This window comes from Thalassophryne amazonica, chromosome 17, assembly GCF_902500255.1.
Source record: "Thalassophryne amazonica chromosome 17, fThaAma1.1, whole genome shotgun sequence".
Taxonomy (NCBI): domain Eukaryota; kingdom Metazoa; phylum Chordata; class Actinopteri; order Batrachoidiformes; family Batrachoididae; genus Thalassophryne; species Thalassophryne amazonica.
In genome coordinates, this window is record NC_047119.1 from 54,094,451 (window position 1) to 54,113,718 (window position 19,268).

A 19,268-nucleotide genomic window follows, 5' to 3' on the forward strand; every position below is an offset into this window, starting at 1 on the left:
GTCATTATAGTAATCAATTCATTTGCTAGCATTGCTGCAAAATTAAAAATAAAAAACTTTTTTTCCTTCATATTTAGCATTTAGTCGGCCAACTCCACGTTTCTTTAATCCTGAAATAATTCAGTAGGCAAATTTAGCCAACAGCTTGCAGTCGTTGTCACAGAGAGATGAGAGAGGTCACGGCTGCAGCGACGCACACGCATGTTTATCAGATACACAACAACTATTAAATGCAGAAGACGTCTGCCTATTGGTCTGTGGTCCGAAATGAATATTTTACGAGAAATGGTTGAGTTGGGGAAACAAAACACAACTTAAAGCCAATGAGAAGTCTCATTTTAAAGGAATTACAATGAGAAATTAAAAAAAAATGTGATGGAAAAAGTATGGTTGTATTTAAAAAAAAGTAATAACCCATGAAATATTGGTATTTCTTTTCCTAAAATAAAATTCATTGACAAACTGTGTTTAAAAAAATTCATACAAATCCAGTGAGAAACCTTTCAAACACGTTTCTTCAAAAACAAACAGATAATAATAATAATAATTCATCCAATGATAACTTTTTAAATCATGAATGAAATGGCAGTTTTTAAACATGATTCATCAGCTTGAATACAAACAGAAAATGTTTTAAAAACATGCACTGAGTGTTTTTAAAATTAATCCAGGGAGAAATTACATTTTAAAAAGCAAATCCAATTAGGAAATTATCCTGAAACAAAACCTGTTGTGTAACTGTGTATAACAAAAAACAACAAATCCAACGAGAAGCTTTAAAATATATTTCTCAGAAAAACTTAATGATAACTTTTTATGTGGTTTATAATCACAAATCTACAAATGTGAAGCAATGAGATTTTGCTTTTTTTCCCTCTTTAATCTTAAATTTCCTTGAGAGAGAGAGCGAGAGAAAAAAAATAATCACAAATTAGTTTTTTGTTTGTTTGTTTGTCAGAGTCAAACAATCATCATTTTAGAATTTACATTATTTTTTTTGTCAGGAGATTTTTAATCTGGGATGGCATGTTTAGGACAGTCGTCTTTTAGACGAATGTTCTCTTCCCTTTATTTGTCCAGACGAGGAGCAGCAGAGGAAACAGGAGGAATGTGAAAGGATGAAAAAGGAGAGGAAGGTGTGGGGAGGATGAAGGAGAGGAAGATCCGGTCACGGCAGATGCTCCTGCTTTCCATCACCGTCTCCCTCCTCCCCTGTTTTCCATCCTTTGCTCTCATCTGGCAGCAGGACATCCAAAGGGAGTGAGCGAGCGCTTAAAATTCCTCCTTCCTTCCTGCATCCATCTCCTCTCCTAAAAACCTGTCATCTCCATAGCAACAGACCCTGTCTTCATACTGAGCTTATTCAGTCGGTAGTCATGAATGTGAGGCAGAGAGAGGCGGTGCGTTCACTGCCTCTCTAAATCAAGTGTGAGGGGGTCTCACCCCCCCACCACCACGGCCGCCCATCGAAGGAAGAAGTGGCTGCAGCTTCAGTTTTTAAGAATGTCTTTTCATGTAGCTCGCACTGTGATATTATTAAAAACTGGTCACGCTGAAGTCCACGAGGAGGCAGCGGAGCTACAATTCAGAGTGCAGAGTTCACCGAGTGCCGTGGAAAACATGTCAGCAGGTCAGACCTGTGACCCCTAACCTATGACCTCTGTAATCCAATTAAAAGTTCAAAGTGATTTAGGAATTAAATAACCAGATGAACACAAAGGCCAGTGTAAAGTTATGCAGATTTTTTTTAAACTGAGTTTTGAATCTTGAATGTTTGGATTTATTTAGAAATTTTGAGGCCGTTGAAAGATGTCAAAACTTTTAACCAACACACACAACGTTATGATTTGTTTTCACTCATTAAACGGTGCAAAATCTGTTTCTGTCTGACATTTGTGGTTGAGATTTCGTGACAATCATCCTTAAAGTTCTACAATTCTACAGTTTTTCTGAAATCTTGGTGAAAGGCTCGTTTCCGAAGACCAGCTTTTACTTTTCATGTTGCTCAGAGTTTGCAATTCTATTGCCACTTTTGGGTTGTTGGAGCAAATTTGACAAGTGATATATTTTTTTAATTACTGGACTAGAGATGGACACAGAGAGTGACGGATCTGAAAGACTTTCTCTTCCCCCGTTTTCTTGATCTACTGTTAATGTTCCAGTCCAGTTGGGGGCAGTAATGTCCAGCTGCCATTAAGCCTTGCATAAAAGAAGCAGCAGCAGTCACTTGGGGTCACTGCTACGTGCTGGCGTTCCACACAGGCTGGGGAAGTGGACCAAGTCTGACGTTTGTTGTTCTTGCATGTCTCGTCACTTTTGGGGTCTCGGATGCCCGGCAACATTGCACATCAGTTTCTTTAAGGGTTTAGAGATACGAGCCTCACAAAAGTCTAAATTTGATAAGTATTTCCAGAATTGTGCAACAACTTTGCACCCTTCTGAAAGTACTGCAAGACAGTGGAATTCTGACATGGTCTGGGTTTACTTTTGGAAGGTTCCACCTTCCTAAATTCATGAGAAGAACCCTGGAGCAGAAACATAGCATCTCTTCTGGAGGATCACATAAGCAAAAGCATCTACCTGGGCTTCCTCTGTCCTAAACCTCCTCCATTCCACCCCTCCTCCATCTAATCCCTTATTTCCTTGAGGTTTGTCACCTGACCTCAGCAGAGTGGGTGGAGATAAACGTCAACGCATCTAGAAGTCTCAGCATCGGCCAGAAGCTGCACAGACGTGCAGCAGCACGGAAGTAAAAACTAACCTTCACCTTAAAACATGAGATGTGTAAAAATGGACTAAATTTGAACAGGATTTCCTTCAAACCTGGACTCTAAATATTAAAATTTTGCAGCAAGCATGCAAAGAAAGAGCTGGAGCCAGACGATTTTGAGATTTAGGCCTGAATGCTAACGAGAGTTCTTCCCTGGTTGTAAAGAGTGTCCACAAATCCAATCTGGCCTGAGGACATCCAACGTCGTAAGCCTGGTGTATCGAGTTTTGAAAGTTTGTGGTCGATTGTAAATGATCCGACTTTGAAATGGAAGGAACATTAGCTGGTTTCTGAACTTTGAAAGTCGATCCTCTGGTGTGAGGAGTTTTTGGAAATCAGGCACCATGAAGCTTGTCACCTCCCTGGCGTAGAAGCACAAGCACACCGCAGTGATCAGTGAGCTACTGCGACTCGCTCTGTGCTCAGTCAGTGATTCGGTTGAGGGGCGGGGCGGGGGCGGGACTGTGCCTGTCCATCCATCAGCAGCCAGGCGAGGTGGTGATCGTGCTGTGATGCAAGTACGCTGGGTTCACCACGGAAACCGGAAAGTTAAAAATGAAGGGAGAGGTGGGTGTGGCCGACGCAGAGGCGGTGGCCGACGATGACTTGGGTCCGAGGAGTGGGCTCGCTGTGGCGGCTGCTTCTGCAGCGCACGAGGTGGCGAGGAGCTGGGACTCAAACTGCAGCAGCTGGCCCATGAAGCTAAAGTTGGGTGAGATGATGCTGCGGCGCCGACGTACAAACTCAAAGGCCTCGTCCAGTCGGACCCGCTTCCTCTTCATCAGGTAGGCCAGGCAGATCGTGGCAGAGCGAGATATGCCCGCCTGGCAGTGGACCAACACTCGGCCACTGGAGTCCCGTACAGAGTCTGAGGAGAGAGAGAAAACGCAAAGGTCAGAAGGATACAGGTGCCTTGTCTGGACTGCCTCCTTTCCTCCCTCACTCGCATCCTTACCTTATTGGAACTGTGAGGAAGCAACGCAAAGAGAGAGGATCTGAAGGTGTTAGTTTATGACATCACAAAGCTCTAAGGGGTAACGGAGTCAAAAAGGCTTCCAACTGCTTGCCTGGTGGGACATGGGCAGCTCGAGCCTAAATCTGATCTGTTTTTGTATTAAAGTTCTCCTCTGCTCTACTCCACCAGGAAGATGAAACTGGTGAAGCAACAGAACTGACATGAATTGCTCAATGCCCAGTTTGTCTAATCACAGCCACAGCAGCCTGTCACTACTTCAGAGTTGTCTCCTCCTTGCACATACTCAGTTTTTGAGAAGTGCCTACTCCAGACAGATTTAACATACTTTATTTCTTAATTAATATGAAGGAACTCCAAGATATTCAAGTTTCCACCCCCTGGCTTGTCATTGTTGTTAAATTCAGTCATTCTTGGTGTTTTCTTAATGTTATTATTCCCAATTAGTTGTTTTTTTCTTTCTTGGAAATAAACCTGAAAAAATGGGCTTGTCTTATATTCAGGATGCTGATTTTTACATCATACGCATTCACAAAAGCAGATGGTGTAAAATAACTGCAAAACAAATGTGCCTCCCAGCGAGGTTGAAAATAAAACTGGATAACGTTAACTACTACTGAGAAGTTATGAAGCAAACTTTAAGATCATGGTGAGAACTGCAGCAGAGCCATCAAACAACTCTCAAGCAACCAAGAAATGTGGTCTGTGAGAGTGTATTTTTAGATCACATGCTCAAAAAAAGAGCAGTCAGAAAAGCTTAAACTGGCAGTGTGTCAGTATGTGGTTGAAAAAAGAAATGAGGTGCTACCCATGAATGTGCATTCATTAGCTTTATTTTGAAATAAAAGCATTTTCTTTATTAAAAGAAAATGAGTCTGTTTTCAGAAAGTCCTTTTCCAAAAAATGTTTTCTAATCAGTGTAGTCATTGGGAACAATATGGTAAATGTTCTGAAAAAAAGAAGCTTCATCCTTTAACATTTTCAAACTGATTTAGTATTTAGTCTGTCCACAGAGCACATTATTTTTTCAACATCATTTTCACATTACAGCATAAAAAATATTTCAAGTAGAACACACTTCATTAACTAATCAAATAGAAAAAAGAATCTCTTAAAAATTTTGTCTCATTTACAAATGCTTGGACATTTCAGGTTTTGCTAGTTAACCACGTTTTGTTTTTTTTGTTTTGGTTCTTTTTTTTGTTATAAGTCATATTTGACCACAGTTAGAAATCACGTTGCTCACATGATAGTTGGGCGTGATTATTGATTAACGCTGCGGTAAAACCAACAGAATATTTTTGTTTTTTCAAAAAAAGCTTCAAGCTGCATCTTTGATTAATGTAGCCTCTATTTTCATGGAGTGATTGATAAACTAACTGCCGCTGAAAACAACCGTGAATTGCGGCTTTAGTGATTCATCACATTATTGCTTCAAAAACCAAACATCGATTAATTAACATCAATACACACTGCTACATCTGCTCTGTCTGAAATTTTGGGTCAGTCCATCTCAGCGTCTGTAACAGAGGATGAGTCAGACTCTGGTTACACACACACACACACACAGAGGCACGCACTGAACCAAGTCCAGAAAGCCTGACAAGAAGTATTTTCTCATTTCATTTTGATGCCTCTTGTCCCCGCTGTTATTATAATCAATCATATCAATTTTCATTTTCAGTTTTGGGAAATCACAGTCTCATAGTTCAAAACAAAAGAAAGTTTAGGAAATCACCGTAAACATTTATCAATATTAAAAAAAGGGGGAGGAATGCATTAACACCTCGAAACCTGAGCATCCTGTGGACTCGCTCAGTACACCTGGAAAGTACCATATTTCTGGCAATGTAGGGTTGTAATCTGGAAACCTTATCTTTCTGAGAACAAAATGAGCTCAAGCTCGACATTTTATGATGCCGTGATCATCCTGAATAAAACTCAAGATAGCCTCTGGCCTAAAACGTTACTTCCTCACTTCCCAGTGATGTTGTGCCTGGAAGGGCTTTAAATTTTAAAGTCCTTCACTTCAGTTCAACAGCAGAAAATGTGACTGATGGGACAGTGGCCACGTCAGCTTTTAACCATGGCAACAGGCTGGCATTTCCGTGCCTGAAGAGTGTGTCACATGCAAGGAACAAACACTCACGTAGGCGACAATGAAGGTTTTTGTTTTGTTTTTAAGCTACAGGGCAAAAAAACAAGACAGATTTTCCAAAAGCTAATGTGAGGCGTTGGCTTGTTTTGTTCCTGAAATAACCATTTCAAATCTTTAACTACAAGTAGAAGCTTTTGTCCAGTGAATTTAGTGTTTTATGACCATAGTTATCTGAGAATCCCTAAATTTGTTGCCAATTCATTTTCCTGAAATTTTACATTTTTTGGGCAGGTACAGCACAAAGTAAACGACTCTTCACATACGTTAATTAGCACTGACGGGCGCAACGTAAAAACAGACTCACTGACCTATGAACTCGATGGCCTCCAGGAACCAGGAGCTGATGTCCTCCTTGTGATTGTCCTCCACAGGGATGCATTTATACTGGTACGCCCCCTCAAAATGGTTGGGACAGTCAGACGACACGTTCAGCAGGGCGGAGATTCCTATGGCATCCAGCACCTCCTTCTTGGAGGCGTGGAGGGCACTGCCGAGATAGAGAAAAGGAAGGATCTCAACTGGGCCGCCCTGGAAAACAGACAGAGGGAAGATCAGTTATTGCTTCGTTAATAAATTTTTTAATAAACGACTCTTCGTATACGTCAGGCGGTCGGCAAATTCATTCTTCAGTTTCAATAAGGAGAATAAGTTTCCACTCGTAGGGCTGCTATGTAACACACACACACACAATACAGTTTTTCACTTACATTTTGGAGTGTAAAGAGCCATAACATTTAAAAAATAAGGCAGAGGGTGACATAATTTCTTCAATCCAAAATACCATTAAAAAATAGAATCACAAGAATTTGGTATCTTGACCTGTCGTACAAGTACAATGACTAAATTGCAAGGGGTTTTTTTGTTGTTTTTTTTTTTAAGCTGGTACAAACTAGTGCCAGATTTGAGTTGCTTCAGAAAACGATGTCTAATGAAGATATAGTTGTACTTGTCGGTTCCTCATTTAGTAATTAATCCTTTTTTTGGGGGGATTCTGTCTTAATTCCACAAACAAGCTCTTTCTCGAGCAAAACCGGAATCTTCACTCTATCGAACCCAAAAAGCTAATTCAACTTCAGCTGCAATTTAAGTTGAATAATAATTATAGCCACAGTTAAACAGAAGGAGCTTATTAAGTTTTTGATTCATTCTGGACCATTTATTACGGGACCTTTTACTTTATGAGTTTGTGGCGGAAGCACAATTATTCCACATGGAATCAACGACCCGATCTTGCAGGAACTCATATCAGCTGATCAGTTTTAAAGAAAAAGAAAAATTTAATTCTACATTTGTATCAGATTTTTCTCATGTGCAGTATTGCACATGTGATTGTTTTTCCAGTTAGATTTTTTTCTTTCAGAGACTATTAAAAACAAATTACTGGATTATTTATTTATTTATTTATTCAATCAATCTTTCAGAGACTATTAAAAACAAATTACTGGATTATTTATTTATTTATTTATTTACTACTAAAAATAAAAGTAAAGTCACCTTCCAAATAAAAACCTGTCCCATCGTAATTCAGCTTTCACTTCCTTGAAGTTATGTTTTCCACTAATATTCTGTGCTATTTGTGAAAATATATATAAAAAAAAAAGTTAATGTACATTTTCAAAAAATCTTTTGTGATTTTTTTTTTTTTTTTTTTTTTTTCCATAGATATGTGCTACTCAAAATTTTTTTGGATTTAACAAAATTAAATGTTTCTGAAAAGTTTAATTAAAATCTTAACTAGCACGTTGCCCGTGGGGATCCACAGGCTTTAGATTGGGTCATGTTTATAAAATAGGTAGCTGACATTTTTCAAGGGTGGTAATAAATTGTACAAAGTTTCTATACTGAGTTAGAATGGTGTGAGTCTAGAATGCTTTTAGAACCTTTGACCTCAATAATTTTTAAAAGAAGAGCTCGACACTTTTTCTTCCTGTTAATTACATAATTTTTTATGTTAATTTACTGTCTTAATGTATTTATAAATTGTGTAGGTTCTTGTTATCCTATACACACTATTATTACATCTGCCAAGGACGTAATAAAATAATCGGCATTTATTTGTCTGTCTGTCTGTTAGCAAGATTACGTCAAAACTACTGCACACATTTTGACGAAATTTTCACCACAGATACATATTAGGCCATGGAAGACTTCATTAATTTTTGGAGTTGAGCCAAATCCAGATTCTGCAAGGTTCACTTTATATAGGCTTTACATCAAAACTACTAAACAGATTCTCACCAAATTTGAGCCACAGATACATATTAGGGCATGGAAGACCCCACTGAATTTTGGAGACGATCCAGATTGGTGGATGTCAGAAATCTCCAATTGCTCTTATTATTTTATTTTTACTTCTTTGTCATTTGTTTTTTAAATGGACCACAATGGAAATAAGTGTATTCACTTTCTTGTGTCATCCATGTATTTTTAATGTGTTTGCAATTATATTATGTACTTGCACTGAACTTACTAAATAAAACCACGCACACATTCACGCTTTTAATATATAGATGATTTACTGCCCCTGCTGGATTGGGGTGTGAGTCCAGAATGTACGTATCAATGTCCATTGTTCATTGTTGTTGGCTAATATATGTAGCTTCTCTAAAAATATTTGTCCTATCAACATTTGGTTTTGGCGCCGTTCATCCTTGACCTAAAAAATACATAAACATACTAAACAGCAAATGTCCGCTCTCCCTAGTTTGTGCATGATTAAAATTACATACATGCACACGCACGCACACAGAGCTTTTTGTCTTTTCTGCATTATGCTGTAAACAGGCACTTTTAATTTGACAGAGATTGTGGCAGAAGACATTAAAAGCACTACACTTTTCACTTATGGTACTGGGAGCATGACACTTAAGTCAGTCATGGTAACAGCAACATAACATTTAACTAAAAGTCAGTCATGGTAACAGCAACATAACATTTAACTAAACTGACTAAACCAAATGAACTACAAAAACACAATAAATTATTTACACTAACAACACTGTTAAACTAAAATGAAGCACAATAACATTTAAACCCCCAAAACCCAAACTCCCATGGTCCATTGCAGCGCAATGTCCATTGTTTACTGGTTAGCTAAAATTGCTAAATTCTCAAAAAAAATATTTGTTCTATCAACTTTCCATTTTTGCAGTGTTCATCCTTGACCCAAAATACATAAGCATGCCAAACAGCAAATGTCAGCTCTCCCCGGTTTCGCCGTGATCAAAGCCATACACACGCATGCACACACACAGAGGCCACTTAGGTATTACAATATAGATTTGCATAAAGAACAAAAGTCACTTCAGTCAGTATAAAGGTTGATATGATCATGCAAAAAAGGGAGAAAAATAAGTTTAAAAAAAGACACACAATCAAAAAAGCCTAAAATGATGCTCTACCAGTCTTCACTGTAAAAATAAAAAGTTAAACTGCAGTGTTTTCTTATGGCATTAACAGATGTTTTTAACTGCAGATTTTAACATGATTCTTGCATTAAAGGGAATTAAAAGTCTGGATATTTTACAGCACAAGCATTTTCATACAGGTTGATCTGATGATGATGAATATCTCATGGCGTCTGCTCCACTATGCGGCATTAGCATTCAGTTATTGATGCTGATAACCCCCACATAAGAAAATGATCCATATATGATCTCATAGTGATGTCATGTCAGGAGAGGGGGAGGGGAAAGTGAGTGAGAGTTCATTTAAATGCTGTACCTAATATTTTGGCCCAAAATATTTCCAGCAGTGAGTGCACCACTTCATTCTGCAAACACATGCCATGCAAGACACATGCACCCCCCCCCCCCCCCCCCAAAAAAAAAAAATCACAGCCTTCAAACCAGCGGACCGGCTGTTGTCCTGCTGACCTCTGTCGTAAGACACTGAACCACCACCTTATACAGCAACTGAATTTTATTCTGCTGTTTTTTTTAGTATATTCCAGGGCAGAATAATTAACAATGCACTTTAACGCGGCATTAAGGAATAATTTAGATCTTTTGAGAAGATATCTACAAAAATGAATCACTTTTTTCCTACATATTTATGTAACATAAGTTGGTTAATTGTACTAAAGAATATTTTAAAATCACTTTTAGCCTGACCTATTAATGCCATCAGTGATATTTAATAGTGTTTTTTTTTTTTTTTGTTGTTGATGTTTTTTTTAAGAAGAGTTTTGCGTGCACTGGTGCCAAAACGAGTTCATGCAGATGTTGGCATTAGCTCATTAAACTCACAACAAGTGACATAAGCATTTAAGTAGAACAGAAAAATTATTCAGAACAGCTTATAAGTTGAAAAGGTTTGTCACATAACTGAATGTTCTCGATTTTCAAATGAGCTTCAACGGTTTTTGTTTTTTGTGCAAACAATTTAAAAGCAACAACTTCAGCTAAAGGAACTACAATCCTTTGTTATTATTATTTTCCCATTTTGTAACATGTTTGAAGGACACATTACTCAAAATGAAAATGAAGGCATTCATAATTACTAATAAATTAAACAGTTTTAATTGCAGCCCTGCAGTCATTTTCTAGATGGTAGAAAATCATGTTTATAGTATTTCAGAAGCCACTGATGACTCATCAGCAAAATGTAATTGGTGTTTGTACCTTCCTTACAAACAAAAAGTAAAAATAAAATAAAATAAAAGGCGTTATGTTAGAACCCTCCTCCGACACCGGCGTGATGCTTCCCAATATGACGTGACATCACTTTAAGTGGAAAAAAGCTGCTGTGCTCCATCTTTCTCCCATAGACCATGTGGGCGTGTCTTCTGGAGCACAGACCAGCAAAGTGGGCGTGTCTTACGGTGCACACAGCTGTCACATATGTCACTAAGTTCAAGAACAGCAGTCTCAGGCATACATTTCTGCATGCATGGTTTTTAGGGTATTTACACCCCGACACAAGTATTTATAAAATCCATCTACAGCTTTAAGGATTTTTTTTTTTTTCTGTCTAAAAATGAAAAACTGATGTGATGACATGGACAACCACAGTGTGTGTTCTGCTCAGAAGCAGCTTCTGCGTGTGCACAGTCTGACTGAGTGAACAGGATTCTGATTCACTGTCACTTCCTGTCACTCGTCTCGTACCTGGTCATGGTGCGGCGTCCCACACGACGAGCAGGCAGAGTCCACACTGGACTGGCTGCTGAGGGACGGTAACGATTTGGTCTTCAAACAGAACTCTGGATACTCTGAGAAAAAACGGTCGTATCCACCTAGAAAGAAAAAGAGCGTGAAAGGATCAGTGTGTGATTTCCTCCTCCACAATCTGACATAAAACTGACATCTGAGCAACTGTGACTGCTTTTTGCAGTTACAGATCTTTCGTTAAATATCCATTTCTGCACCTCAGATCTTCTGGGAAATATATTTAATAAAATAATGCACATGTTCCTGAATGTGCTTTTTGATGCTCATTAATAAAAATAAATAAATTAAAAAGCTACAGCAGCTTTGGTTTCCTGCAGGAAAAATACAGTATGGTGGTTACGTGTGCTTTTGATTAGAGATTTATTACTGCTTCCCATCCAGACGTTTCTTACAAATCCCCATAGTCGAGTCAACATTACCTCATCACTTAGCAGTGTGCATTAAAAAAAAAAGAAGAAGAAAAAGCTGACAGGTTTTCATTAGCGTGATGAGGGTGATTCTGCTTTGCAACAGAATCCAATAAGTTTTGCAGCATATGTGCAAAAAAAAAAGAAACACACACACACACAGTGGGGAAGTGTACGAGGTAAAGTGCAAGAGGAAATAATGCTTTTTACACAATATACTAAAAATAACCATTTTTATCCTTCAATAAAAAGCATGAAGATTTGAAGCAAACCTGCAGAACCGGAAGGTGGAATATTAGGGATGAAAACATCACTTCATGACATTTTGAACCAGAGTGGACATAAGACGTGTATAATGCATTATAACCACTGCAACATTTTAAAATTTTACGTAAAATGCTTATGTCACTTTACTCAATCGTGCCACATGTTTCAGTTTCACGATGTATAACCAACATTTTGTATCACAATATACTGAATCGTATTCACGTTTGCACTACATTGATGCTGTACAGCAGCAGACTGACCCCGAAGCAATGCAAGCAAAAAGAGAAAATGCACAATTAAAAGTATGTTTGCTATCTGATGGAAAAACTGGCAGCTGTCTTGAAAAATTATTTAACTGTTTCATAGAAAAACTGACAGTATTACCTTTCAAAAAAATTTGATTATTTGTTCTGAGTTATGTTATTTTGTACACCTCTTTAAAATAAAAATTGTACCTGCGTGTTATATCAGAAAATATTTAATAACATTTTTGGGTTAACTACAGCTCAGTGGCGAAGGTGGTTGCCTTGAAAGGGTGGTGGGTTTGATCCCCAAGTGGGGACTAGTGTCCTTGAACCCTGACACAGCTCAACCTGTGGGGTGAAAATTTGGAGAAATAGCCATGATTAGTCTTTATCAGTAATGTCATGGAGGAGCTGCTCAGATTATTTAAATAAATCTCAATCCCATCTGAAATTTAGTGTTTGAGAATTTACACTTATTGCCCCTCACGAGACATTTTGAAATATGTGCGTTGGCGGCGTACAAAAGCAAACGGCCTTTATGACGTATAGACGTCTGGCATTGATTCGAAGAGCTCTCGGTGAGTTTTTCGGCCCGAGCCACAGCCGCATATTAAACGATAACTCAAGCGCGTGGCGCGTACCTTTGAGCAGGTACACGCGCGTGCCGCAGGAGTCCCCGCACAGCGCGTTGAACACCAGCATGATGGTGCTGTCGTCCTTCACCGCCTCGCACTCCGGCGTCCTCTCGTCGTACAGCACCGCGGCGGAGTAGAGCCCGGAGCGGAGCCGAGCCCGGACCTCCTCGTCCCCGGCCAAGATCTGGTCCACGCTGAGCGCGGATCCTTTGGCTCTGCGGCGCACGATGGTGTTGCAGCGCGCGTTGACGGCGCCGCGGATGTGACCCGCGCTGAAGGCGAGGAAGGAGCGGCAGTCCAGCAGCAGGCACTTGGCGCCGTCGTCCTTCAGGAGCCGCTTCAGCACCGTGCAGTCCATGTCGCACAGATCCTCCATCGCGCGTCTGCTTCGTGTGTAGAATCTCTCCAAAGATCCACGCGTGGATCCCCTTCCTCCCGCCTTTGCGCCTCTCCGTCTATCTGTGCATCTTCTCTCCGGGGGAGCACATTATTGTACGCGCTCTCCGGTCACCCCTTTGTCCGCGTTTCTCCACCGGATTGTTTCTTTTTCTGTTTTTTTTTTTTTTTTTTCCTTTTTTTAATGAATGGGCGCTGCGCGTCAGCGTAGGTGACGTCAACTGATGGACAGCCAATCACGAAGCGTCCAGTTCTCCGTCCTCTTTCTTCCTCTGCTGTTCATTCATTAAAAAAAAGTCAATGAAGGAGGATCGAGATGGAGCGTCTGTGTGGAGTAAAGTGGAGTGTGGACACTTTAACCAGTTCACGTCCACAATCAGGTTTATGTGAAAATAATTTGGAAAGTAAAAGCGTGACCTTTGCCCTCCAGTTTCTCCATGTTAAGGTCATGAGAAGATACGTTATAAAATATGCCCTTTAGCGCCAGATATGGATTTTGGGGGCTGATACTGGTATTGGGGTGAAAAACTAATTACAGTACAGATATATCTGCTAATATATCCATTAAAAAATGGAAATGATTCCTAATATTTTGTTAACAAACCCACCTGATAAAGAAATGTCAGAGGTTTGATGTTTTACAGTTTAAATTCAAACTTTATGATAAATAACTACAAACAGAACCAATAACCAACCATTATACCTCACGCCGCCTTCACTTTGATTGACAGTCACAGTGTTGCATCCCTCATTTGCATAATATAGAGGTTTTGTCTATTTTGGCCCCGCCCCGATGGCACCGTAGTGACTATTTGTGTCTTGTTGCTGTAAAATGCCCCCTTTCATTTGATAATGAATGGCAGCTGGTCTTGTTGCCTCTATCTCTTGTGACTATTGTGACCAAGGGGTGATGGGGTCCCAACCATGCATTTCCAACAGCCAAAATGTTTTTCTGTAAACTGTAACGCAGATACTGATGTTAGTGAAAGGCTCATGTTATCAACCAACTTATACACAACTCTGCCTTTTATGCCCTTATTCTGTGGATTTAAACCCAAACACGGTGAAACCTGCACTGTTTAAAATCTCAAACATTTCAGAATTTATTTTAAATCTTAAGTGTTGTTTTAACACTCAGCATTAAACAGAGCACAGTGTTGAGTTTTGTTTTGTGTAGACCAGAGACAGAGAGAAGGAGAGGGTTGAGTCATCACCTGACCACCTACTTCCAGTGCCACCATTACCAAATGGGGTCTGTTTCAGCATACTGGAATGTTGAAACAGACTCACTGCCAATCACGACAATGTGCAGCTTGTAATTATTGAATTTAAACAGCAGCATGCTGCAGTGCCACAAAAGACGTGTTCATTAGTTTTAGTCTTTTACATTTTTCCAGGATATTCAACATCCATCTCTTGATTAATTTTTAAGCTGATGCACTGATTTACAATATTTATACTGTTACGTTTATACTCTTCATCGCTCCGGTTAGTGACTCCAACTCAACTTTTATTTCTAAAGTACATTTAAAAAGACAGCGGCCAACCACCGTGCTGTAAAGAGAGACTCCAGCTCAGCCTGATTGCTGCATGTGTGCCTTGAGTTGGTCGGCTTGGCTCCAGTTTTACAAGAATAGTGTCGGCTGCAGAGGAGTCGGACTCTGGTACTCATGAGGTTAATAAAAGTTCCCAGTGACAGAAGGATCAGAGTCATTAAGACAGAGAGTTCTTGAAGCACTATGTTAGAACCTACCTTTGAAGAAACTTTATCATTTAGATCAATCAACCAATTGAGGGAAAAGTTGTTAGTGGTGGCCCTAGTGACTGGTCACTTTTTGCCCCATTTCGCAATGGCGGACAGCTCCCGAAGGTGGCACTTTTGTAATGTATACGCGGTATAGGACCTCAGTGTTGAGGACCGGCCAGTGACGGGAGATGGACACGACCACTTCTCACCAGGCTGCAGCTGACTGATGATTGCTTTGGAGAGGTTGGCATGAACCAGTTGGGGGTTGTGTGGTGTGGTGGAGGTGGTGATGCGTGGCGCCAGTGTGTGCTCCCGGACCTGACCTGATCGGAAGTCGGTCCTGGAGTTTTTCCATCTGGCTCCGTGGTGCTGATGAAATCAGTGCTGATTCAACTTTCTACACTGGAAATAAATAAACAGTAATAATTGTGGAATCAAAGAAAATGCTTAATTTGTGACAGATTAATTTTGTCTAAATCAAGTTAAAATTGGCATAAACATGATTCACTAAGTTAATTTGGATAAAAAGTTCACTCATTTGTGTTTCCAAATGAAGCACTTGAAGTTGGTCTCACATTTCTGTGTTTTTAATTTACAAGTGCAATTTAAATCTCTGAAGGTGTCATTTTTACCCAAGGCCATCAAATATGGTCATTAGGTATTGTGAAGGCTTTTCGTCCGTCCGTGTGTCTGTCTGTCTGTCTGTGCTCAGCGTAAGTCCAGTCCTGTTACTACCAGTCTTTAAATTCACATGGGTCATTCTTGAGACACAGACCTTGGACAAGTTCAAAGCTAACCTTGACTTATTTTATCTGAGATTAAACTAAAAGTGTAATCCTGAACCAGTAAGAATATAAAATAAATAATTAAAATGAGGAATATTGTTAATTTTCACAAGTATATTTAACAATCCAGATTGATTAAAAAAAAAAAAAAAAAACCTGACATGGTACAACAGCTTTGACACTTACGTTTTTTAATATTTTTATATGGTCAAATGTCGAATGGTGTTTGGGGATTAGTCCTCCAGCACAGCAGTGATACATAGTTCTCTTGTAATTTTAAACATTTTATTCTTTGTAATATTGAATGAAATAGAATTTGTTTCAGTGAGATTCAGCTTGTGTTGGAGTGAATGAGGGCTATTTTGTGCACATACTGTACATGCATCCTGCTGTATGTAGGATTAAAAACCCACGCAAACGGAAGCATCATTTGCATTTTCCTTTCCCACTCTGACTGGATGCGGTCAGGTATTTGATTGTGGATCTAATTTCCATGGTTATGGGAGCAGAGAAGTAGCAGTGAGGTTGGAGATAAATATGAAACAAAAAAGAGCTAAAAGAGGAAGAAGCAGACTAAAATAAAGTGCTATTTCAGTATCTCATGCACTGAGTGGCCCTGCGACAGACTGGCGTCCTGTCCAGGGTGAACCCCGCCTCACGCCCTATGACTGCTGGGATAGGCACCAGCCCCCCCGCAACCCTCAATTTGGAGTAAGCCGGCATAGAAAATGGATGGACGCACTGAGCAATGCATGTTTATCTGTACTCAAAAAGTCTTATTTAGGCCAGAAACCTTCGTGCTCAATCCTGAAACTGTGCAGGATTTATTGTTACACGTGACAGCAAGTTGTTGTTTGACATCCAGCTTTATCACATGGAAAATCTGCAGGTCTGAATAAAAACACAGAGCCACACCTTTTCCTGCACAAATTCAAGCAACATCAAAAACTGAAATGAGCAAATTTTGCAGTAATTTCACAGGTATTGCACAAAATACTTCATTGTAGGTGATGGGGGAAAAAAATCAATAATGATACAAAAATGTGGTTTTCAGACAATTAATGCTTTGATCCAGCACATTTTTAAAAGTCTTGCATCTTGTTTGTATTAAAATTAAGAATTTTCCAAGACACTTGCAGGATCCTCCTGTGCAAATTGTGCAAATATGCATGGAAAGCTGTGTTATTTTGATTAGAGAGAGAGAAACACAAAGTAGATATGAAATAAAAGAAGAAACTGTGGTACAGTGCACAGAAATGTATGTGCTGGTTTTTTGTTTTGTTTTGTTTTTTGTTTGTTTTGCAGCAGTGGCAAAGAAAAAACATGAATGAAAGGGTTTCGCAGAAAGAGGTGGAAGGGAAGCAGACAACGAAGGAAAAGGGGTCGGATGGGGAAGATGATGGGATGAAAGAGAACCAGAGTGAAATGAAGGAGGTGTGTGTGTGTGTGTGTGTGTGTGTGTGTGTGTGTGTGGTGGGGGATTATTTCTACAGAAAATCATGATTACAGCTCAGACCACACCACATATGTCCAACCCAAACAATGCCCTGCACAGATGGGATGGAGCTGCTGCCGTAGCAACAAGGGAGAGGTGTGGGAGGGCGGAGTCACAAGATGGGGCTGTGAGGTGATTGGCTGGGAGAGACTCAACGCTGATGTCACCCTTAGTCATTCAGTCATTCCCCCATCACCCCCAATCCCCAGTCTTCATGTTGTCATATGAATGAATGAATCGCAGAGAGGCGGCGGTCTGCACGGGAGCTGTGCACACGTCAGGGTTAGTAAAGCTGATGTTTACTTCACTCATCTCTGGTGTCAGTCAGCACACGGTTTTTTTTGCATAGAAAAATAAAAGGCAAAATCATTTAAAACAAACCAACAAACAAAGAGAGGCTTGCGTTTGATGCACCAAATCTGTCCATTCTCTTTAATCCCATAATCCCAGCGGGTGAGGTTTAAATTGAGTGCTGCTTCCTTTCCACGAACAAGTTTCTTATTTGGCATGTTTGTGGAGATGCACAAAAGAGAAACATGCACACACACAAGAAGAAAGTTGTGTGTGTGTGTGTGTGAGAGAGAGAGAGAGAGAGAGGGAGGAAGTGAGATAAAGATGGTGGATAAGATGGTTGATACTCTGACAGTGCTGAAGAGAAATGCTTACAGTCGACCTTTCCACTCACACATCACAACAAGACATTTTTGATTGTGTGCAGAACTGAGTTTAAGTGCAGAGATTACACACTGACCCCTGTCCAAAAAAAAAAGGGGGGGGGGGGGGGGGGGGCGATGGGTTGTAATAATTCATCAGATCTGGATCTCTGTTAGTCCTGCTGTTTGAGGTGGACACTTTGAGTCTCTGTAACGTTGCTTTAAAAGGAATAGTTTGCACCATGTGTCATGTTTAGTGTTCACATATGTCACATGTCATAGAATCCAATGGACATTGATCTTGTTTGACCTTTTACTTTGGAGACCCAAGCATTCAATACAGTTAAAACTGTTCTATTACCCATCTATTCCATTATTAGTCGTATTTGCTCAACCAATAATTTGCATCACTTTTACCACAATGGGAGCAGCTTTAACTTTGACCCAAATACAAACTGAAACTGACCTTTGTCACCCTCTTGCTGTTTTTACCTCATAACTCCAGAACATTCAGTCACAGATAATCCCAACTATACCTTTTTGGAATCTTTATGGACAATCAAATAATGTAGTTTATATAACGGCTGAGTGGATCCTTGTCATTTGATTTGTGGGTTTCCTGTCAGATGACATGGCTTATTCATACAATTTGCCATTGTGATTCATTGACCGTGCAATAGTTCTTTTTTTTAGTGTGCAATTTTGGTGCTATATGAAATGTGCTATTGCATGCCCTGACCACCAGCGTGCACTCACACTACAGGGGCGGTGTTTAGCTAAACGTCTTGTTTGTTTTGTTAGTGGACAACAATTTGAAGTTGCTAATTGATGATGCTAATTATTCTAACACACACATACACACACACAAAAACAAATCACTATGCTGTAAGCCATCTGGAGGCATGAAGAGCTGTTAGGATGAAAAGCTGGACAAATTTTTGATTTTTTGCTGGACTGAGGAATTACATGAATTTTTTTTTTCTTTTTTTTCTGGAAGTACACAAAGTCAGTGCAAGGCATCACAGACTACATTGTCTCAATTTGGACAATTTAAAGTTCATGTTGAACTGTTAAGCACCAGTGGAACACCAAAATGTAAGTTCTTTTCTGTTGTTTATAAATTAATAAAATATCAAATGACAAGGAGTATCTTAGCCATTATATAAAACAAATAACTGTTTTTCCATTCTTTCAATGGAATGAATATTTAATTCAGTGAAAAGATGGTATGTTCCATCTTTCACTTCATGAAATATTCATACCATTGAACTCATAAACATTTATTACTTGTATAATAGTTTTCGATATAATTGTCGCATTTTTAAATTTTGACCCCTGTGTAATTCTTCTTGACCCCTACCTGGCTGCCTATTGAAAATTCAAGTGGCCAGTCGGTTTTGTCAGAAGAGTAATGTCTGAGGAGTATTTGTGCCAAATTCGGTGTGTCTATCACCATTTGAAGGATTGTTGTTTTACCGCAAGCTGAAACAAAATATTGTCTTCCTGAACTTGGTTTTTACATCGTGATGTCGTATCGTGAAGTTGTTTTGATGTAAGCCTTAAAAG

General features: G+C 39.5%; 1 protein-coding gene across 1 annotated transcript; it reads right to left on the reverse strand.

The window, feature by feature from the left end:
* Nucleotides 1–2,918: 2,918 nt before the first annotated feature.
* On the reverse strand, nt 2,919–13,080 carry LOC117529433 (dual specificity protein phosphatase 4-like). The gene is made up of 4 exons (XM_034192219.1): nt 12,633–13,080; nt 11,010–11,137; nt 6,210–6,429; nt 2,919–3,638 (listed from the first exon to the last, which is right to left on the reverse strand). The coding sequence occupies exons 1-4, from the start codon at nt 13,000–13,002 to the stop codon at nt 3,250–3,252; spliced, it is 1,107 nt and encodes a 368-aa protein (XP_034048110.1). The 5' UTR covers nt 13,003–13,080; the 3' UTR covers nt 2,919–3,249.
* Nucleotides 13,081–19,268: the final 6,188 nt, after the last annotated feature.